The 23,871-nt window shown below is 40.4% G+C and overlaps 1 protein-coding gene across 19 annotated transcripts in view; it reads left to right on the forward strand.

Moving 5' to 3' along the window:
• Positions 1–23,871, forward strand: part of CLASP1 (cytoplasmic linker associated protein 1) — a 336,932-nt gene that overhangs the window by 40,403 nt on the left and 272,658 nt on the right. For all 19 annotated transcript variants that reach the window (XM_090279150.1, XM_090279145.1, XM_090279172.1 and 16 more), the window contains one exon: positions 5,643–6,122. In XM_090279150.1, the coding sequence (XP_090135276.1) occupies positions 5,928–6,122 (195 nt within the window). In that variant the 5' untranslated portion in view covers positions 5,643–5,927. The remainder of the gene's footprint in view (positions 1–5,642; positions 6,123–23,871) is intronic.

A 23,871-nucleotide genomic window follows, 5' to 3' on the forward strand; every position in this document is an offset into this window, starting at 1 on the left:
TTCATTATGTGTTGGCTGTACTCAAGCATATCTGTCAAGCCTATGAACATCTTTATCATCAGTGTTTTGAACTCTGCATCTGTTAGGTTGGCTATCTACTCATTTGTGAGGTTGGTTATCTCTTTGTCGCTTAGTTCTTTCACTTGAACCTTGATCCGTTCCCTCTTTTGGGCCATACCTCTCTGTCTTCTCATCTTGACAGGCTCCTGTATTTGTTTGCTTCTGTGTTAGGTAAGCTGTTGCTCCTGTTATGTTGTAAGGGGTGGAGCCTCAAGTATTCTCAGTACAGGATGACCTGTTTCACCAAGTTGTGGTGCTGTGTGTGGGGGAGGGGTCCTAGAGGGAACAATGCCACCTGCCCAGCACTCGCCCCTCTTCCAGATGCCTTTCCCACCTCTGTATGGGACTGGAGCCTCTGTAGCTGTTACCCTAGCTGTCGTTCCCAGAGTGGGTAGGTCTGCAGACGTTTTTAGTCTGTGGGGAGCCTTCAAATGGACTCTGCTGAGAGCCTGGCAGTTTCTTCTTCTGCCCCAACCCCCAGTGGTTTGCACAGTGAAAAGCAATGAGGCTCTTATTTTCCCTGGTGCTGGAACCGTGAGCTGTGCGGCTTGGTGTGGGGCTGGGGATGCTCCTCAGGTGTCCCTCCTGACTTTTTAAAACGTGTGGCTGCGTTTTCCACCAGCCTGCCACTGCTGCTGCCGCTGCGTCTGCTGACGCCACCACACTGCGTCCTCTCCGATCCGGCTCCACCCCTCCTACCTGTCTGGATGAGTATTTCTTCTTTATATCTTTGTTTGTTGGATTTCTATGCAGCTTGATTTTCTGGAACTTCTGGTTGTTTCTAGTTTTGAGGTAGTTGTGTTCCTTCTTAGTTGTGGAGGGAGAGGCAGTGTGTCTGTCTACGCCTCCATGTTGGCTGGAAGTCTTCCTTTCATTCTTAAATTTTTTTTAAATGTGAGTGGAGCCAGTATTCAGAGTAGAACTCAGAAGTGGCAGTCAAGACTAGTGGGCAGAATTCTTTTTCATTACTTAAGACTGTCTTATTCATTCTTGTGGAAGCTGGTACTTTTTAACTTCTGCCTATTAGCCTGAAGCAGAGTTTGGCTGTTGTTCTGATTGTCAACCAAAAAATGGTTTAGGCTCTAATAAATAATAAAAAGCTTTTATTTGAACAAAAGGGTTGCAATCTGAGAGATGCAGATTCAGGTAGCAACCCAAACTGCACTCTGGAGAGAACAAAGAAAGGCAGGGTTTATAAAGGCAAAACCCATGAACTATAAATCTCTCATGTGAAGGAAGGATTGCTGGATTGGTTAGTTCTAATATGCAAACAAGGGAGGTGAAAACTATAAGGAAGGAAGTCCATGTACATCCAAGTAACAGTTGTTCTGGGATGTTTTGGTTGTGGGATGTTTATGGATCGTCCTTGAGCTGTGTTCAGAAACTGGTTTGGCAATTTAGTAGCAGCAGCTCTGAGAACTTAGGCACAGATCTGCCTAGACTCCTACGTTCTTTATAGCCTTCTGACTCTTTTAAGTGACTCAGCAAAGTGTATTCCATTATACAGGGTGGGGCAAAAGTAGGTTTAAAGTTTGTATGGAAAATAATATAATAATAAATAATGCAAGAATAAACTTTTGTATACTCACAACTGTAAACCTACTTTTGCTTCATCCTGTGTATCCTCCATTATTGTGGTAAGGGTTGCTCTGTTACTTTCTACTTTCCAGAGTGTTATAAAGGAGAATGACTGTAGGACCATAGTCTCGCCTTTTGTTATTTTGCCACTATACACCAAGATGCTGTGGCAGGAAAAGGTTGAGAACCTTGGAATCTAACTATCTTGGCGGAGGAATGGTGATGTTTGGGAATGGAAGGCCTGTCACAGTTGGAGTTGGGTTGGAGAGAGTTGGGGCATTTTTCATAAATGCCTAAAATGTGTCTTTTCCCAGGTGACCAATTTGGTAATATTTAGAGTGGCTTCATAGCTTTCATAGTGAGGTTTTGCAAAGGAGAAAATTTAACCTGATAAATTAAGGAGAAAAAAGGTTATTCTTGGTTATTCTGACCTCACCTACCTTTTCTATATCAATTATATTTCTCTTATTTTAGAAAATTGTGAAAGTTAATCTTAATTAAAAAAAAACAACTTAGAAATAGTGTTACATTTTGATTTTTTAATATCAGCACTGCGGTAGAGTAGTGCTCTGTGTGACACCACTCTCTTGAACGATGACTATAGGACCAACCACAGGGATCGTAAACAGGTGCTGTACTAGTCTGGACGCTCACTGTGGGCTTGGGCTCTGTACTGTTTATTCTTGTGTTCCAGGGCCTTCCAGTAATGGCCTTACACATAACAGACCTCATTTTTATTTAGCTCACTGATGAATAACTGCTGTGATTACAGGTATCAGGAACTTCAGACTTCAGTTTCCTTTTTGCACTCTTCCCCAGTAGAGATCCTTGCAGGATCTAGGTAGAAGAAAGAGCTTTTTGCCTCCTCCTCCTCCTCCTCTGACATCCTCCAAATCATCCTCCACCTCCTTTTCCAGGTCTTCCATATCTTCTCCTGATTATTCTCTCAATTTTCTGAATCACTTAAAATATAAAGTCTTTATGAAATTCTGTTGCTGTATGAAATTTTAACTATATTTTTGTTAGTTTGCTTTTGCTTTCTCTTTTTATGATTTAATTGTAAATGTTTAGAAATTCTTCCTGAGGGGAAGGTTCAGAAAGAGAACACAAATAATTACTTGTTTGTGTAGCTAAAAAATATCTCTGAAAAGGACACACGGGAAGCGGGACATTATTTGCTTTTAAACAGGGAACTGGGTAGCAGGATGGGGCAGGAGCAGGAAGGAGGTGTTGCACTCTTATACTTTTTGAATTTGGTACTGCATGACTAATATTCCCGGATTACCTATGAAAGTAGAGATGGAGAAAATGTTCAAAAACTTGAGAAAAGATACAAAAAAAATTCAGTTTAGTAAGAATAAAAGAGGATTGTCGTTTCTTTATTTTTAATTAAGAAAAAGAGAAAAGAGAGGACCTAGTCTGCTTAATGCCTATGGGCTTCCAGTGTCTTTAATTCTGTGTGTATGGTACATGGGAATTTGTGACCATCTTTTGAGTGTGCTAAGCCTTAATGCTTATTTGTTAGATGTCTAACAGAGGGCTTTTATATAATATGTATTTTATAAACCACAGTAGAGAGACTGGAATGAACGGGATCGTTTTTCTCCTTGGAATGGAGACTTTGCTCTCTTGCCTCTTGCTTCCCAGGTAAGCATGAGGTCTGACCTCCTTTCTCTGAGTCAGGACAGAACTAGGCAAGATTTGGAATAACAAGGGTTTGAAGGTAGGGAAAGGAAACTCATTGGGCATGTAACCTTGGAAAGTTACTTACCTTTATCTCATTTTCTTCATCTGTAAAATAGGAGTGTTAATATCTACTTTAAAGAGTTGGATGGAGAATTAGAGATGGCATGTATAAATCATCTAGCACAGAGTCTGATACTTCAAGTATTCTCAAAAATGGTGTTATCATCATTATTTGTTAGTGCCTGTTGACGTTAGGCCCCTTGAAGGAGTAAAAGGTATGAGGTTCTTTCCACTGAGCATGAAAGATGGATGTTTAGGGAAGGAAGGAGTGTATCAATTATCTGTTGGTGTATAACAAACCACCACAAACTTAGTGGCTTACAACAACAATGAATAATATTTCTTATAATTCTGTAGTTTGGCTAGCTAGGTGTGTTTTCTGCTTGTCTCCTTAGACTTACTTGCACAGCTGCAGTTGGAAGATGACTGGAATGGCTGAAGGGTCCCAGATAGCCTCACTCATGTCTGACAGTGGGTGCTTGAAGTCAGTTGGATTACATTGCTTCTTGTATTCAGGAATCAAGAGCAGCTTCCATACAGTGTGGCAGACCTGGGGCAACATTCTGAGAGGGCAAGCTCTAGTGCTTGCTGTCAAATCTCTGCTTGCTTTGTAGTTGCTCATTTCCAGCTGGCCAAAGCAAGTTGCAAGTCCAATTCCAGAGTCACTGTGGGCGGTGACTTAGATTCCACCTTGGTCAGGGAGGGGAAGCAAAGAATTTGTGGCCATTTCACAAGCCCAGCCTTGTTTGATCTACTTCTTGGGCTAATATTGGGCCTAGAAAGAAAAAGTTCTCTTGGTTTCTCCTGTATTCCTGTATCACTGACACCTTCTTTCAATATATGAGCTATTAAGGAACTGGAGATTTTGTTTGAATTAAAAATTGGGAAGAAGGGTAATAGCTGCTGTTATGTATTTATAAAGATCTTTCTTGTGAGGGAGGGACAAGTTCCAGGATGTGGAAATGACTGGAATACAGATCCCTCCCCCCTTTAAGGAAGGTTTGCCAAGTGATACAGTGAGTTTTGAATTCCTTCCTGTCCCTGGTCTGCTACATTGTCAGAAGCAATAAAACAGAAGATGGGTAAGCATGCACCAGGGGCTCTGAAGTAGCATTTTCTTCATTAAAGAATTTGACTTATATGATTCCTCTTGGTATCAATAATCTCTTGAGTCTAGAACTTGGAAAAACCATTGTCGAAAAACTATTTTTATACTGAGGAGGGTTGGGGTTGAGGTGATGTTAGGGAAAGAATTACTGTGCTCAGAGTGGAAGAGTTGCCATGCACACAATTTGAATTTTACTTGGTTTGTAAGTTCAGATTTTCCCGTTAGAACCTCTGAGAGTTGAGATTCATGGTTACTGTGAAGAACATTTCTCTTTACCACAGTGTCAGGGTGATGCTGCATCTTGAAGGTAGGTTTTCTGTGGGTCTTCTTAGGTTAGAATGAAAGGAATTGAAGTGAGAAATCAGTGTGCACAATTGCTTCAGATTAAATGGTCAGTTTATTCATTTAATGAAAAGGATTTTTGTACTTTTTCTGTATCATAAGTTTTGCCTTACCCCAAGCGTGATTTTGAGATCTCCCACTTTTGTAACAAAACACTAGGCCCAAATGGTGCGATTATCTGTCAGTGGAGAGCACTATGTTAATAACTGAACAGAATATGAGCCTATTTCATTTTTTCCTTCATTACTTTCTTTGTTGGGGGAGGATGTGCTAAAGGCTACTGCTCACCCTGTTATAAAGCTCCTAAGCAAGAAGTTTGATGTAGGTACTGGCTTTGACTTTGGTTAATGTTGCCAGGCTGGTCACTTTGGTCAATGTTGTTTCTATGGAGCCTGTCCCATTTGCAACACTTGGTTTTTTAGAAAACTGAGAGTAAGGCAATAAGCTCCAGTCACAGAGTGGTGTTAAGTTTTCGGTGGGAAGCGAACTTTAAGCTACAAATAAATAGGGCAGCTAAAGCAAAGATTGCTTTGCTGACTGCTGCATTTACAAGCTGGAAAATTGTGAAAAAATCAACCCACCAACTATATAGCTCATTGGCTCTGCTTTGGAGGCTTCAGTGTTTTTCCTGATAAAAATAATAATTATGTTATCCTGATATGGCCGCCAAGCATTTCTGATTCTCACTCCACTTGTGATTATAAATGATTCTGCAGCATGAACTACTTTGTCTTTGATATAGTATTTTAGAACATTTGAATATTATGTTATCTGTGCTGATTTGTTGTTCTCTTCTCTTACTTTTCAGAATGGACTGCTGAATAATGAAGTATTTCAGACCCAATAGTAGAACATCACTCTGCCACTCACTCCTTTATCTTTTACTAGTTATTTAAATTGAACTTTTAATATCCTACCAGCTGCTCTTCAGACACACATGGTGCATTGTTGCCATTCCCCGGATTGCATCTTTGAAACACAGGCTCTTAATAACCTTCAGCGAACAAAGAGACGACCGCCTGGGTACATTTACTGGGAGGGTGTCACCCTGACTGCCCTCTAACTTTTGCTGGATCTGGATTTGAATTTCACCATGGAGCCTCGCATGGAGTCCTGCCTGGCACAGGTGTTGCAAAAGGATGTGGGGAAACGACTGCAGGTTGGCCAAGAACTTATAGACTATTTCTCAGACAAACAGAAGTCTGCTGACCTTGAGCATGACCAGACCATGTTAGATAAACTTGTGGATGGACTTGCTACCTCTTGGGTGAACTCTAGCAATTACAAGGTAAGCTGTGCATTAGAAGGCACTCTAGTTGGCTGAGCTACCTTGGTGGATCAGAATTGGTCCTTAGAAAAAAAATCCTTTGTGAGCAATCAGCATGATTCCGTGGCTTCCAGTAAGACAATCAGATTGTGGCTTTTGAACATTTCATTCTAGAGCAAATAGAGTTTTCTTTGATTTTTGTTGGCGATAAAAAATTCTTATCCTTTAGCCCTTTGAGAGAAGGCCAAGTGAACAAAAATAGAGAAGGTTTTCTGTTGAAAAGTTTATAAGCATTTACAGCCTTGAAGTTAAAAGTGAATATTGTGTTCTGTAGCAGCATGGGTCACGAGATCTTGGTGAGTGGCCCTTCATGAATAAGAAATGTCATCACTGGTTTTCTCTGGGGACTGTTCTGTGACCTGTGTGTGATGGCCTGGAAGATATACTTCAGGTTCTAAAAATCAAGACTTTCACGTGCCCTTGCCACGTGGAAGGGGGCAGGCAGGGTCTTAGGACCAAATGAGTTGTGGAGGTTGACCATATACCATTCAAGGACTGAGTTTTCATGAATAAAAACTGGACTGGACTTAAAGTGCAGAAGAGGCATCACTCTTCCTCTGCTTCCCTCCTGCTCCCTCACACTGTTTTAGATTGCCAACAGGGTGGCCCCTTTGGATCAATGTTGAGTTGCCAATAGGTGCTGTAGACATTGTGAAAGGGGCTTACAGGAACAAAATCTTTCGTGCTTTTTTCATTGATCTAGTCTTCTGAGGTTTACTTGGACTTGGGAACAGGTGCTTACAGGATTCCTTGTTTGAGTATATACTGTTTTCCAAATACATTAAACCTTGGTCTTATCTAATAATCAGCTGACTATACTTATTAAGGGTGTTATATAGGATCCTAATATTTCACTTATAACTGGTTATAAAACATATCGTATCTTTAAAAGCTGGGCTTAAATTCTATTTCATTCATCTGTTTATTCACTTAGCTGAAGTTAACAAGTGCTGCTTATATGCCTGCCATTGGTGCTGGGTAGTAGGAGTGTTAATAAGAGTTGAGAGGTTAGACTCCAGTCATTACATTTTTGAGGGCTGGGAAGTCACCTGCGTATGTTTGTATCATGTGGTTCCACCACTCTTTTCTAGGTACATAGTAGGATGTTTCTGGCTGAGAGTAACCAAAAACTGACTCGGTTGAGTTAAAGTTACTCTAACGAGATTGAATAATTTTCTGTAAGAATTTGAGAAGTCCGCAGTAGTTAAGGCAATGTGCAGGGAAGAAGAATGTCTACTTGTGTCTTTGCTTGAGAGGAACCCTTTCTCAGAAGGTACCCAGCAGATTGCTTTACATCACAAAATGGCTTTGTGTGCCTACCCCAGTGTAACTGGAAAGTGGACAGGTGCCCATGGTTGCTTTTGACTGTCATGCTTAACTTCTACTGAATGAAGCATGTGGCCATGTGAAGGAGGGGGAAATATGTGAATAATGTCATACTCCTGCTGGGAGAAGAGGAGGTTAGGGAGGGGACTTAGGTACCATGAATGTTAAATATGTAACCTACAGAGTCTACTACACTGCATGAGCTTTCTTAACCTCCAAGCTTAGGTTTCTTTATCTATAATGTTGGGAAAATCAAGTTATTGTAAGCATTGAATGAGAGAGTATACGATAACAATATCACTTGCCTGCCACATAATAAACACTCAGACATTAACAATTGTTATGAAGAATTGGTTCCCGTCTTCAAGGAGCTCATAGTCTGGGTGTCGGGGGAGGGTGAGCACTGATAAATAAGCTAATGGTTACAGTTTGGTGGATGCAATAATATAGATACACAGAATTTAGTAGGAAGGCAAAAAGAAAGTAGTAAGTAGCACTGCCAAGAGGAATTCAAGGTTTTGACGATTGGGTAGTTTTTTCAGAATAGTATTTGCAGGTTCACAAAGGAGTAAAAGATTAAGACTGACCTTTGTGAAGTAATAATTTCTTAAGAAAGATGGGCTTGGTAAAAATGTCAGAAACACAGGTTGGCTACTGGCTTGCATGTAATCATGGACAAGGCACTTTACCTGTCTGTGCAGTGCTGGTGATTGACTAGATAATCTATTAGGAAGCCTCAGGCTCTAGTTTATATGACTTCATACAGATTGCTTTGCTGTCAGGGCCATGTGTGTGGTTCTGATCTTACACAGTGCTGACCACCCCCTTGTTTTAAGTTCTGTAAGTGTGGCTCACACCTAGAGCAGATAGCCTGGAACATAGTAGGTGCTCAGCAAATGCTGGTTATGTGAGTGAACTCAGGAACCTCGACTGCTCAGGAAGTATTCCTAATTGCTTTACTGAAGCCTGGAAACAACTTTTAGGGCCCCCTACCTTTTTTTTTTTGTAATCATCGATCATGATATATTATTCAGCGTCTGAGGTACACTTTAGGTTTTATTTGACATGTTTCACATATTATGTATAGAAGGAATTTACTTTATATTAATGAAAACTTTGAGCTTGGCTTCTTGAGGGTTTTTCCTTTTTTAATTCTTCATTTAGAACTAAAGTGAGAAAAAGGACATAATTTTGGACTTCCAAAACAATAGTATTATACTTGGGTATTCCTTTTATTTTTTTAAACAGGGTGCGTAGATGAATGACAGCATAGTATCTGATTTTTTAAAATTGTCGGCTGGAGGCCTGATGGGTGTGGTTCAGTGGGTTGGATGTTGTTCAGCAAACTGAAAGGTCACTGGTTTGATTCCTGGTTAGGGCACATGCCTGGGTTGCAGGCCGGGTCCCCAGATGGGAATATAAGAGGAAACCGATCGAAGTTCCCCCATTCCCCGCCCCTTTCTCCCTCTCTTCCCTTCTCTTTAAAAACAAATTAAAATCTTAAAGAGATATTGTTGGCTGGAGCTTGAATCACTTTATATTTGAATATTTCTTAACATGGTAAACAAATTTGGATTTGGTATGGATTGCAGTTTAATAGCTACCATTTCTTGCTTACTCTTATGTTAGGGATTTTGTCTTATGTTATTTAATCTTCATAACACCCTGCAAGGTTGGTGGTATCCTAATTTTATCTATGAAGTAACTGACAGTACCTAGAATTATGAGGTAATTTCTACTAGCAATTATGAAACTGGGATTTAAACATAAGTCTCTCTGATTTCCTGGCCAGTGTGCCTTTCATAATAATGGGGTCAAGCCCTGACTGGTATGGCTCAGTGGATTGAGCACCAGCCTGTGAACCAAAGGGTCACTGGTTTGATTCCCAGTCAGGGCACATGCCTGGGTTTCCGGACAGGTCTCTGGTTGGGGGCACTCAAGAGGCACATTGATGTTTCTCTCCCTCTCTTTCCCCCTTCCTTCCCCTCTCTCTAAAAATAAGTAAATTTTAAAAAATAAAAGAATGGGGGTCAGCAAACGTTCTTAAAGGCCTTATAGTAAATATATTAAGCTTCGTGGGCCATATAGTCTTGCAAATATTCACCTAGCTTGGGCCATTATATAGTGCAAAAGCAGCCACAGAGACACCGGAATGAACGGGTGTGGCTGCGTTTCAATAAGATTTAATTTACAGAAACAGGTGGGCCAGTTTGACCCATGGACCATAGTTTGCTGGCCCTTGAACACTGAGCACCTACGATATGTAAATACTTTTTATTTAGTTGTGTAAGCATTCACGGTTCATCTGGAAGAAGAGTAAGGTTTATAATTTGCATGTACTTTGGGGATAGGGGAAGGATTCTTTTAGGTTAAATGGAGCACAATTTGTATTTGGAGCATCTTGTATCATATTTCAGGAAAACTTGCCTTTTTTTAGCTTTCTCACTCAGACTCAGGTTCAGTATGCATTCTGTTGATCTGCTATTGATCATCTGCTGTGAGTTGGCTTTGGGCTTTCTTGGGTAATGAAAATCATGTTTACGATTGAATAATTGGTTGTTTAAATAGTGCCCTCATACATCCAGAATTTTACAATGAAACCCCTGCAGTGGGGTGCTGGAAGGATTTAGTAAGTTTTCTGTATCTTCACAGTGATTGTGGGAGACAGGGAAGGAGATGGGAGACTTTTATGAGGTTTCTTTTCTAGAGTACCAATGTTAAGTAAAAAGAACAACTAAAACTTTTGAATATGGCATTCTTCATTGAGCTGGTCTCCTGGGTTTTCTTGATTAAAATTTGAAGAAAATAAAATTGACGAAAGGGAAAGATAGTGGAGCAGATTCCTGCATATATACCTTTAGCTGTGTGTTGTCGCCCCGCCCCCACTTTCCCTCATCATTAGGTGAGACGAAAGGGTGAAAGGAGGTAAGAGTGAGCTCATCTGGAATGGCTACCTGGCTGTGGTAGCTGAAGGGAATCAGGGAAACTGAGGCTGTGCAGCTTTCCTATTTAATTTTAACAACTTGTATTTGGCCAAACACTGCAATCACTTGCACATTTAGTGGGCGCTGTGGAAACAAAACACCCCTGTGAGGACCAGGTACTTTTTTGTGAATATAGTCTCACAGCCCTTTCTTCGCAGTTCCAAGACCCCCAAAACTCTGAGAAATTAATGTTTTTACATCATTTGACCTGAAGTGAACTTACGTGCGACTAGTCTTTCTTTTTTTTAATTAGAAAAAATTTATTTTATTTAGTTTATTTAATGTTTTTAAAAAATTAATTTATTTTTTTTGGGGGGACCCCCTCTCTGTAACAATTTCCCTCTCTCAGACTTAAGACCCTTTATAATCTTATGAAGGACAATGGGCTAAGGTCTCGTGCTCCTCTAGCTGCTTCGGACTGGACATGGTTGACGTCCTTCCTACCCTTGGGTCTAGAAATCCCTAACGAGACTGGGGGTGTGGAGGGGGAGTGGCCTTCCCACATGGAGAAGAATCTTGCAGACTCCAGGTCAGTTGGCTGTCCCCGGGCAACAGCATGCTTGGTTTAACAGGCTGGCATCCTTGTTGTATTCTGGGGGCAACGGATTTGGCAACAGGGTTTAGTTAGTCTTTATTTACTTGCTTAGGGTGTAAAAGTATTAATATGTTTGATAGTAGGTTCCTGTCCCAGAGTCTGTCCAAGGGTATATATATATATATATATATATATATATATATATATATATATATATATATTTCTATTTCTATAACTGCGTGCACAGTTTTACCTTTCTAAAATCTGAAAAATTCTAGCCTTTAGTACGTATTTTGAATAAATGAATAGCCCAGTTGGTTATGGGACATTTACTGTGTACCAGAAAGTGTGTTAAATATGTGTTAATTTTTAACTTACAGTTTACTGTATGAGGTAACTATATTATCCTCATTTTATAGATGAGACTGATGCTCAAATAAATCAATGAACTTAGGGTTTTTGGAACTTGAACCTCCTCCTCCCAGGTGTTTCTGTAGCCAGAGTGAATTAAGCACTTACGATGTAGCAGGTACAGTATTGGGATCTGGGTATCCAGTGGGATAAAGATGATAGGCCCAGTCCCTGCTCTAACAACGTATGGTCACTGCCTAGGCAGTCTAGCTCTTAAGTCTAATAATATGTCTGGACTTCATTCCTGTGCCTAATGTCTCAAGGCCCATGACATGGTGCCTTGTGTTTGAAATTTATAGGTTCCCTATTAACCTAGGGTTTCCTGTGCCTCTGCCCTAATTATCTTTATGGTCTATTTGGGGGAACAGGTAAGGCAGATGAGAGGACCGTGCACAGTGTAGGATAGGAAATAATTAACCATTAAATTGCATCATTTTTAGAGTGGCCTTCATGGCCAAGTGGAATTAATAAACAGGGCCGCAAAGAATCAAAAGGAGCGAGTTGCAGAGGGTTCAGAGAAGCCTCTCTCTTTTTTGTTCCTCACTTTCTGGACAGCACTATCTCTGTGTAGACTATAAAGATTTTGTGTCTCCTTAAGCTTGAGCACAGTGTTACCCCTGCCTTGGATTAAATGGGCTGGAGGAGAAGGTGTTGACAGGTAAGGGGGGTTCCTTTCATTTCCCTTGCCAATCTCCAGAACTTTTGGCTTTTGTTGAGGTTTTTATTTTCCCCTTTGTGTCCTTGAGAGGAGAGCCAGAAAAGATGATTGGATTCTGATTAAGTGACTTCTGTTTTTTTTTCTGGCAGTATGCTTGGCGTTGCTATCAAGTGATGAATCAATCCTTTCAGAGGTTATTCTTCCCAGGGTTTTGCTGCACTTATTCTGTTGTTTGCAAGAGGTGAAATTTTCAGATAGAATTTTAATGGACAGTTGCCTCTCTTGTAAGTGGAAAAGCTACAGTGAGCAGAACTAACCAAAAGCAAAAAGACCTCAGGAAAAGTTATTTCAAGGAAATTTATGTGGATTGTCGAATAAAAATGGTGTCCTTGATGTATGTGATTAATGGTATTTTTTTCTACATGTGTTTACACATATCCAAGAGCAGCAGAATATATTGGAAATAACGCAGATTTGAGTATGAACAGTCTGGATTCCTTTCCTGTCTCTGCCTGTTAAGACTTTTGAGCATGTAGCTTTGCTTATCTGTAAAATAGGTTTAATGATTCCTGTTACATAGCATTAGTATGAGGATTCGGTGAGCCAGTGTATATAAGGTGCCAGCTGTGCTTGGTGTGTAGCACGTGGTTAGTAAAAGGAAGATAATGAAGCTATTATATAGTTATAAAGGAAAACTCTGACTCCAAAAAACCTCCGCTGCCTTGCGGCATACCTCTTCAGGGGAAAGGCTAAGGGAGTAAACCCCGACAGAAAATCCGGAGCCGGAGTCCCTAAGGCGGTTTGACATTGTAGTCAACACCGGCAACTCCTGCGGCGCACCTGAAGCCAAGCTGTATTGACTCCGTCTTTCCCTTGGACCCTTCAGCTGCGAAGAGAGGGGGGGTCTGCTGCATGGGCAACAGCAGACCCTCCATATCACCCTGCCCAGGCTCTGTAGCTTCAGCTTCGCTGGAGAGGACACTCCAGCGTCATCGCAAGATGTCGATTCAACACGGGAGGAGACAGATACCGTGTCACTCCGGAGTCGGACTGCACAGCCATTCTCGGCGGTGCAGATAGACTCTTAAGAAGCTACACCATCGTCTCTCGAGACGGACGGCTGCCGACGACGACGACGATATAGTTATTGGGCCAAGTGATAACAAGATCTGTAGAAAGTTAACTTTTATGTGGGGCCGAGGTGGCATGCCTTCCTGTAGTTCTTGTCACCTATGCTCTGGAACGGAGGCCACAGAGCTTTTGTAATGATATGGATCTTTCAGCTGTGCACTGTTGATAATAAAGTCCCGGAACAGAGCAGCAGCTGGCTGAGAATGCTAAGGGTGAGTTTAAAACCTATGGGGGAAAAGCCCATGTTTTGATTGAGGACCCGTGTTTGGGGAAGATTTCATTTCTTTTTTTTAATTTTTAACACTTACTTATAATCTGCCTTGTTTCAGAAAGCTACAATTTTAATAAGGATGCATATCATAGAAGAATAATAAATTGAAGGTCAAAGTAAAAAGAAAAAGAAATACTTGAGTTGAGAACCTGGCGCCAACAACGAGGCTGATGAGTATGAGTATATGGTAGCTAATGGTTTACTAACAGCTAACGTTTATTAATCATTCATTATATGCCAGGAACTGTTAAGTGCTTCAGACTCATTGCCTCATTTAATCATGATGTAGGTACCATATGATAAGCCCTGTGATTATTCCCATTCTGCAGCTGGGGAAACTGCCTGAGAGAAATGAAGAAACTTACCCAAGTTTATATAATTAGGCAGTAAAAGAGGCAGTATTCTAATTTAGATAGTCTGACTTTAGAGCCCACATCTGAATCAATATGCAATACTACTTTCTTCATAGTATTGCAACAATATTAATAGCTTATTTATCAGAGCACAAAAGAAAAGAGTGTAAAGATAACCCACAGTTGTTAATGATTGCTTTAGGAGAATAGGTCTTGAATGAGAGAGAAGCAAATCATTTTGTACTCTAAAAAAACACAAAAATCTTTAAGATTAATGTTTGTAAAACAGTTCTTTGGTCCTAGTAGAATCATGACAGTATATACTTTAGAATTTTCTATTTTGGAAAGAACTTGACCTACAGGAAAGTTTCAAAAAACGGTGCAAAGAAGCACTCTTTACAAAAACTAAGAATTGGAAACAACCTAAGTGTCCATCAGTGGGTAAATGAATAAAGAAAGTATATGAATATATACATTGAAATATTTTTTTGCCATAAAAAGGATGAAATCTTGCCATTTTGACAACATGGATGAACCTCAAGGGCATTATACTAAGTGAAATAAGACAAAGGCAAATAAATACTGTGTGATCTCACTTACATGTGGACTCAAAAAAGAAAAACCAAAAAACACCAAACACCCTCTCACGAACCAAGCTCCTAGATGCAGAGAATAGATTGGTGGTTGTCAGGCATAGGGGTTGGGGAGTTGGGGAGAAATGGATGAAGAGTAGTCAAGGGGTGCAAACTTACTTATTACAAGTCATGGGAACATAACAGCATGGAAACTATAGTTAGTAATACTGGATTGCATATTTGAACGTTGCTCAGATTAAATCTTAAAAGTTCCCATTACAAGAGAAAAAAAATCTGCAAATGTGTGTGATGATGGACATGAAATAGACTTATTGTAGTGATCATTTCTTGCAATACTTACAAATATTGAATCATTATGTTGTACACCTGAAACTGGAATAATATTGTATGTCAGTTATGCCTCAGAAAAAGTGCAAAGAATTTCCATGTTGTTTTATTGTTCTCTCTATATGCATGTTGTTGTAATTTGTGAACTGTTTGAGGGTAAGTTGTGGACACAGTGCTCCATTGCTTCTAAATATTCGTATGTGGTTCCTAAAAATGAGGACATTCACTTATGTAATCTTAAGACAGTTATCTAAGTTAGTATTAGGATTCATAGCGTACTAATATCTAATCTATGAACCTTACTCATGTTTGACCCGTTGTTATACTAATGTTCTTTATAGAGAAAGGGAAAAAATGTTCCTGGTCAATGATTGAATCCAAAATCACAGGTTGCATTTAGTTTCTTTAATCTGGAGCAGTTCATATCAGAATTTCCTTGTCTTTCCTGACTTAATAATTTTGAAGAGTACAGGCCATTTATTTTGTATAGCCCTTCAGTTTGAGCTTGTTTGATGTTTCTCATAATTAGATGAATACCATACATGTTTGTCAGGTATACTGCAGAGGGGATGTTGTGTCCTCCACGCATCATAACAGGAGACACACGGTAGCTCTTTGTCCTTCCTGGTGCCAGAGGTATTTGCCAGGTTGATTCAAAAAGTTGCTGTTTTTTTCCTTTCATACTTAATAGGTATTTTGTGGGGAGATACTTTGAGGCCCTGTAAGTACCCTGTTTGTTATCAAATTTTAACCTACTAGTTTCAGCATCCATTGATGATTCTTGCCTGAAATAGCTATTACTATGTTGGCTGCCAAAGGGTCATTTATTAATTTCATCATTTATTAGTTGACTCCATATAATTTTGAAATGTGTATACTATGTCTGTCTGTATAGCAGGAGTTAAGTGTATATTTTGGTAATTATCCCAAAAGGAACTAGTGTGAAGAGAAGAAGGATGTTTAATAAGTCTTACCTTTGCCCTTGCTGGTGTGGCTCAGTGGATTGAGTGCTGGCCTGTGAACCAAAGGGTCGCTGGTTCGATTCCCGGTCAGGGCACATGCGTGGGTTGTGGGCTGGGTCTCCAGTTGGGGGAGTGCGAGAGGCAACCACATATTCTGTCCCTCTCTTCCTCCCTTCCCCTCTCTCTAAAAGTAAATAAATCTTAAAAAATAAATTTTTACCTTAGATACATTTATATTCATAAAGTGTTTAAGGCAACCTAATAATTTATAAACATATAATAAAATAATGTGATGAAGTTTGTGTTGGGCTCTGGGCTTCTTAGCAGCCAAAGTAGAAATGGAGAGGTGATTGGATAAGGTTTTTATGACAGCTGTGAAAGGAATATAGAAAGTCAAATAACTGCAAAATGTCTTCCTGGATTTAGCAAGATATTAGACACTTTACAAGAAAGGGAAAAAGCAGAGCATGGGAAATGGGTGAAATAGAAGACAGTACTGGGTGAGCTCCAGATTATTCAGCTGCACTATTCCTGCAGACTGAATTCACCAGCTTGAGGTTTGGACTGAGGGGGAAATTTTCAGATGGTATCCAGGTGGAAGATAAAACCAAGAGCTGGCAGAGTCCATTGAGTTATCTTTTTAACAGGTTGGGTAGAGGGAGAGTCTGTGACAAGGAGCACAGCAAAGAATCAGAGAATTGGGTAAAAGTGACTTGAAATAGAGAATGGAAGGTCAGCCTTGAGGAATTATCTGGCTACAGCTGGTTTTACATGGGATTTTGTGTAAGGACAAAGTTGGCTGTCCATGTGGACCAAATAGATGGGGTTACAGATGAGGGGGAAGTGCTTTGTGCCAGGTTCGATGACTGGCAGGAATTTCTGTGTTTAATCATCCTTAAAGGCTCTGTGGAAGAGATGGCTTTTAGGACTTTTTTTGAATAAGAAAAGAGAGATGGCTCAATGGGCACTGAGATAAGTGCATTGGTCATATACCAGTGAAGCTGAGCAATATTCTCCGAGGATCCTGGCAGGGTAGTAAGACCTTGGAACTGACTTGCCAGGCAATGGCAGCCATTGAAGGACCCTTGAGAGAGCATGGCATTGCAGCACGCGTGCTAAAGACTACCCGAGTTCGGGATCTGACGAATGTAGTGTAGACTAGGACCAATGGGAAGTGAGGGAGAAGCAAATTGTAGTAAAGACATTTAGGGAGGAGGACAGGGTGCTGGGTTTTGGTATGTTTGGATGTATGAAGGGCTAGGAGGAATTTGAGAAGTCTTCAAGATTTCAGGCTTCAGGATACAATTTATTGGCTGTAGTTAGCCTTGTAAAAAAAGGTGGTCAAGTTCTTTTCCAGCAAGATGTATTTCGGTTTTCTCTCTCTCTCTCTCTCTCTCTCTCTCTCTGTGTGTGTGTGTGTTGTTTTGTTTTTGTTTTTGATTTGGAGAAGTCATTTTAAGAAAAAAATGCCAAATTAATGTTGATGAACAATTTAGAAAAGTAAACGTGAAGAAAAATTTGTCTTTGACTTCTTTGCTGAGAGTCAGTCCTAAGCCTTATAGTGTATAAACCCATGGTTGTTGGAACCAATTCAATGCCAACAGGAATCCCTTATTTGGGGTATGGTGAAGAAGGAAACTTCATTCAGTGCAGACAACTCAAGTGTGATATAACATGACTGTGAAAACAGCATGGCTATGGAGTAGCTCAATAGTATTACAGCTCAATTATGAAGCAGCAAAGGGTAGCCTGGATGTGAGGAAGCCCTGGGGCTAGTTTCCTCTACTGCCAGACAGCTCTGCTCTGCTTTGCTCCTTGCCAGTCTGCACTGTTCTACACTGCACTGCCCTGCTCTGCCTGTTCTGATTTCTCTACTCTTTTTGGAGTTTTTTTTTTTGGTGTTTTTTCTTTGGTGTTTCTTTCAGCTCCAGCCATGAACAGGCTCTTCAGTGGAAAGGGAAAGTACTCTCTCTAAGCCAGAGGGGAGCTGACTTATATGGAGAGAAGTCTCTGCCTTGGTCCCCGATTGGTTCATCCTAATGTAAATGAGGACTCTAGATTCTCACATTTGTTTGGTTCAAAAGTCATTGACCTTATTGGTTAGAATGGAGTGCTCTGATTGGTTGGTGAAGATGCTAATGGGATATAGTATGCAGCTCTGACTGGATGGGGAGTCTCAGTTCTGTTGCTTGAAATAGAATCCCAGGAACTCCTTTATAAAGGCTGGCTCAGATGGCAGGAGCATAGTGTAGGCAGGCAGTCCGTTCAGTGCTGGTTTCTCCTTGAAGTGCTGTTTGTGTTTGTGTGAAAGGGCCCTGTTTAGAAACAGCTGCTCAAGATCTGCATTTAAATTTGAGTCCAGTTAGCCACCAGGAGTCCTTCTTGGTAGCTGTCTTCTTTCTCAGGGTCTGCATGTGCTTTGAGATTTATATTCATATCTTTGGAAACAACCTTTTTCAAACACATTTCTTGAGGTTAACCAATTGGAGTATTTTTGCAAATGCTAATTGTAAAAAATAATTTTGTTTTTATTACAGTATAACTAATACGTGCCTGTTGTACAAATAAGAACAAACTAACACAACTTCTGACAAAGTTATAATGAAAAACTGAAAATTGCTCATGGTTTTTTGCTGTGAGATAACTTTTATTATTTACTTATATCCATTGAAAAAAGATAGAATATTTATGTAAAACTAATCATACTGCACATGCTGTTTTGGTAGCTGTTTTTTTTTTTTAGGTTGAATGTATGTAATGATTATTTTTCCAAATCAGTAAATTAGATTGCTTATGAAGTAATATAATTTTAATTATTATTTTCTTCTGTGAATAGTTAGCCATTATTGTTTTTATCCATACTTTGTTGCTAACATCTAGGCCAGCAATTTTCAACTGGTGTGCCATGGCACAACTGTGTGCCATAAGAATTTTTTAAACATGCAATATCTGATTGTTCAGTGAGGGGAACTGACCTCTTTTCTCTTAGATTGGTTGTCAAAATAAAGAATGACAACAGCCAACACAACAATAGCTGTTCAGTGTGAATGAATCAAAATTATGCCTTTTTTGTCAGATTGGCAAAAAATATATTTTTGTGCTGCAGAATTTTAGTAATTTGTTTATGCGTCATGTTATGAAAAAGGTTGAAAATTGCTGATCTAGGCAGTTCCTAGGTTTTTTTTTGTCATATGCATCCCTACGCTGAAAATCCTTGAACATACATATTTATGCCTTCTCTGTGTCCTTGTGCTTACGGTTCTGAAAGGTGGAGTTGCTGAGTCAGAGTGGGCTTGATCGTCTGTATGGCAGTGGTGTGTGTTGTTAGCATCACTCTTATTATATTTCCTTTTGGATAGGTAAAAGCTGTCTCCATGTTGCTAGAAGCAGCATTGAAGAATACTTCTTCTGCTTTTAACATTTCAGCTAAGATCAAATCTTAGGAAGATATAAAGTAAATAAAGTAAATCCCATTTCCCCCTTAAATGATTGCTGAAAATATATTGTGTGTGGTGTATAATATTAACAGAGAAGGAACTATCAGTAGTTAAGAGGAGGAAGTGCTGCTACCTCAATAAAGTTAACTTTGAAGTAGATTAAAGAAGTTGGTTGTCTTTGTTGTTCTTTAATTCCATTAGCTTACTTTTTTCTTTATGCAAAATGAGAATAATACTGAGTTATCTTCCAAGAGAGTCGTGAGGAAAGAAAACCTCATAATCCAGTTTTTGGGACATTCTTTTCCTTTTTCCGAGTGCTTTCATAGCTACTATTAACCTAAATGTCAGAGAGATGCTAAGTGATGCTAAGTAGATGGCAATTTGGTTTTTGTGGGCAGTGAGGGATAGGTGTGTGATGTTATTTTGTTGTTCATATGATTCCAGCCTAACCTAAGGAATGTTAAAACAACTTTTAAAGGAAAACGACTATTAATAATGTGAGAAATGCACACAATAAAAATATCAGGACACAGAACTTAAGCAGTAAACGAGGCATTTGTTTATTCATGGATTTGCAAGTCTGGGCGCAGCCTAAGAAAGGGCGCGTGCCACGGCTTAGGGCAGGCCACTTCTATCCTAACGAGTAAACCCCCCTCTCCTCCCCCTCCACTTCCTCTCTATTTTTCCCTACTGGATACTCCAGAGTTACAATCTAATGCGATTGACTAAATCAACTAAGGGTAGCAATTAGTTCATGAATAAGTTTCCTTATCTCACTGACCATGCATAGTTCCCAGGTGATAAATATTCCACGATGGGCGCCCCTTGTTAACTCTGACTGTTTATGTCTCCAGCCTCATGTCTTCAGCCACCATTTCCCTGGTGACAAATATTCCTTAGCTCTGACAATGTGTGTCTCTAGCCCCTTTTGAAGGTTTTCTTAACCTGCTTACCGCATTCTCTTTTGCTGCTAATCATTTCTTACTGGTTTGAGTGTCACTTTTATCAGTACCTCACAATTCCCCCTGTCTCTCTCTTGGGAAATTGACTACTCAAACATTTTTATTTGCCCTCTCAAACCTAAGGAGGATTTCTTGACTTTCTTTCTCATTGCGAGGGTTTCCTCTGGCCTCTGGGAGGAGGAGATTATTATACATTGCCAGCATTTATTTAGTTAGTGCAGTCTCAATCAGCCTTTGAACTAAACCTCTGACGCATGGAACAATACAATATCCTGAAGCTGTGAGGACGCCTGCTACCACTATGAGAGATACTATAACTGAAGAAACCATTCCTTTCCAATTGCCAAGCCAATTCTCTAACCATCCTGTTATAGGATTGTCTGTACCTGAGTTTTCTGCTAATTCATTTGCTAGGGTAGTCAGTCCCTGAAGAGCTTTAGTGATAGATCCATCAGGAGTAGTATTATTGGGGATGTAGGTGCAACACTGCCACCTGAGCATTACACATACTCCTCCGTTCTCTGCCAGCATCATATCCAGTGCCATCCTGTTCTCCCAAGCCACTCAACTGGTGGCATCTAGTTGTTGAGCTATTCTTCCTACAGCATTTCTAGTATTATTGATAAACCTCTTCTGGTTATAATAAACATAGTTTATCCAATCAACATTTTTATTAATGGTCAACCACCAGAAGAGGACTTACTCAAACCCTGTTGCTATTTGATTTCTAGTCTTAAACTCATTCGGAACTCCTCCAGGGATCCCAATAGCATCAGTGTAAATATGAGGGTCAAATGATCCACCAGGCGCCATTGACCTTATTTTCCTAGCAGCTTTAGCCTGGTCCAGTTTTGGAAATGCTAGGGTAAATGGGATAGCCAATTGAACCAGGGCACAGGTTCCACTCCACCTTTCTGGCAGGACTTTCCAGAGGCTCCTCTGCCCACAATACCACCAGACATTCACTCTGGGGATTCTGAGGGGAGAATAGTTGCTGGCTCCACTGTTGAGGTAGCTCGCATTTCTGGAATGAGTACATGTTAGGAGGTCTTCCACAGGGGTGCCTGAATTTGTTTACCACTTAGAGAGGCAAGAAGAGTAATTCATGGGCCCCACTGAGTATGGAGGGAGGGATTGAGTCCCACTACTGCTTATAGAGGGAAAGAGGAGAGACAAGCTTCTGCAAGTCTCGTTTCCCCATGCATTCTCATCCTGGTAGAGAGCGAGCATACAGGCCATTCCCGAGGGGTCAGAGTCCCAGCCTAGTGGAAATGGTACGACCTGTGCCTGGGGTCTCCCTGAACACAAGCATAACAGTTGCTTTTATTCAGGGATTTAATAGTAAATTTGACTCATTCTACCCAAGCATTTGCATCCCCATACCCAGTCTCTATCTCTACAGTTTGTCTGAGATCTAATACCTCAAAGATGTTCACCTTGGCTGGATCATTCTGAGGTCTTTTCTGAGGTCTGGATGGGGGATGTTAGATTTCCTAGAGAAGGAGGAGTTGTCACTAAGTGAAGACCTAGCCACCCTAATGGATCTATGCCAGATACATCAGCTCCTAGGCCATAAACACTGGTAGCCACATGGGGTTTCTGACTTAAGGCCTGTGGCTGGTTAAGTGTTAGAAGAAGAGGGTTGCACTGGAGAGGTTGGCAGTTTGGGGGAGGAGCTCCTTTGCTAAAAGTTATTTTAGTCTGGAGTGATTTTACTTGCTCAGTTGTGGGGTGTGTGTGTGCGGCTGTTTGCCTATCAGGTTTCATGATCCACCAAATATCATCCCAGGTGGGGCGAGGGCCTTTCCCTAAATACAGTAGTCCCTCTCTATATTGCGGTTCACTTATCGCAACCTCACTGTATCGCGGGTTTAAAAAAAATATTATATTTAATTATCGCGGATTTTTCGCTATATCGCGGGATTTCGCGGTACTGTATACGTATGTTGTTAAAGTTACGTAGGTTTAAGAGTGAAGAATATGTTTAAGAACATAAGTAGTGTTTATAAAAGTGTGGAAAAGGTTAATAAGGGAGTGGGAAAGATTAATAAGGGACTGGGAACGGTTTATAAGTGTGTGGGAAGGGTTTATAAAGCCTTAAAATATATATAAATACTAGAATAAATGTAAGGTTCCTACTATGCAGATTTCCACCTATCGCGGGGGTGGGGTGGGTCTAGAACGTAATACGTGTGATAAGTGAAGGAATACTGTATTTGCTCAAGGATTTTAACCACCTTACTTGCTGTGGCTGATGGAAGGAGAAAGGCCTCTATCCACCCAGAAAAATGATCTACTATGACCAAGAGGAATTTCTGATTACCTGCCTTTGGCATTTCAGTAAAGTCAATCTGAATGCTTTGGAAGGGCCTGAGTCCTGCTGGCATTCCTCTAGTGTGCATCTTGTGTGGTGCCTGTTTGTTTACCATCTGGCATATGAGGCATCCATGGCAGACCTGCTTAGCTATAGTGTAAATTCCAGATCCCCCAGATTGTCTGAGAACTGTATCACAGAGGGCTTGAGGTCCCCAATGGCCATCTTGATGCAGTGTTATCATAATTTCCTTGAGGACCTGCTTATTCAGCATCTCCCTTCCATTGGGGAGTTTCCACTTCCTGGTAGCATTCTTTGATGCTCCTGCCTGAGTTAATCTCCTTGTTTCCTCTAAGGAAAAGGTGGGAGCTATTGACACTGGAGGGAGACATGAAACTAGACAGAGGATTTTGGTTTTTTCTTCTAATGCAGCCTGCTTTGCTGCATTATTAGCCAGCCTGTTTCCTCTAGCCTCATATGATCCCCCATTATGAAAAAAAATTGGCTTCTTTGGCAGAAGGTGTGCAAGGCATGTCACACCGGTCCAAAGCCTTTTGCCCACTGAAGTTAGTTTGGGCTCAGAGAAATATTTTAGAATTTCCTCCTTCTCAGATTTTTGGGCCCTTTCTGTCCAAGCTATGGGACAGAAAGAGAGAAACAAGTTTTAAAGCGAAGCCCATAGATTGCCCCACCCTTTACCAAGCAGACCACTTAGTTCTGCCAAACCTTTGAGTCTCAGGAGGCAGCGATGCAAATGGGCTTCTTAAGTGAGGTCTTATATACATACAGACAAATATTCAGGTAATGAGATTATAGGCTTATGTCCTATGCAAAAAGGAGGAAGAATATACATGTTAATTTACACAACATAACCCACAAACCAATCTCTGAATCTGTAAGACTGCAGAGACTTTTATTTATAGGGCTTTTGCTGGAATGATATTTAACAGTGGCAATTTGATAGGTCCTCCTCGACTATAGATTAAACTTTTTTTTTAAAGTATATTTTATTGATTATGTTGTTATAGTAGTTCCAATTTTTTTTTCCCCTTTGCTCCCCTCTGCCTAGTACCGCCCTTCCCTTCACCAAGCCCACCCCTCTTAGTTCATGTCCATGGGTCGTGCATATAAGCTCTTTGGCTCCACCCTTTCCTATATTATTCTTAACTTCCCCCTGTCTATTTTGTACCAACTGATTATGGTTCTTATTCCCTGCAGCATATCCCCATTTCTCCCCCTCCCAGCTGATAACCCTCCAAATGATCCCCATACCTATGATTCTGTTCCTGTTCTGGTTTGCTTAGTTGGATTTTGTTTTTATTTTTTAGATTCAGTCGTTGATTGTTGTGAGTTTGTTTTCATTTTAGTGTTCATAGCTTTGATCTTCTTTTTCTTAAGTAAGGCCCTTTGACGTTTCATATAATAATGGCTTGGTGATGATGA

Source organism: Furipterus horrens, unplaced genomic scaffold (assembly GCF_987537825.1).
Source record: "Furipterus horrens unplaced genomic scaffold, mFurHor1.1.pri manual_scaffold_1, whole genome shotgun sequence".
NCBI lineage: Eukaryota > Metazoa > Chordata > Mammalia > Chiroptera > Furipteridae > Furipterus > Furipterus horrens.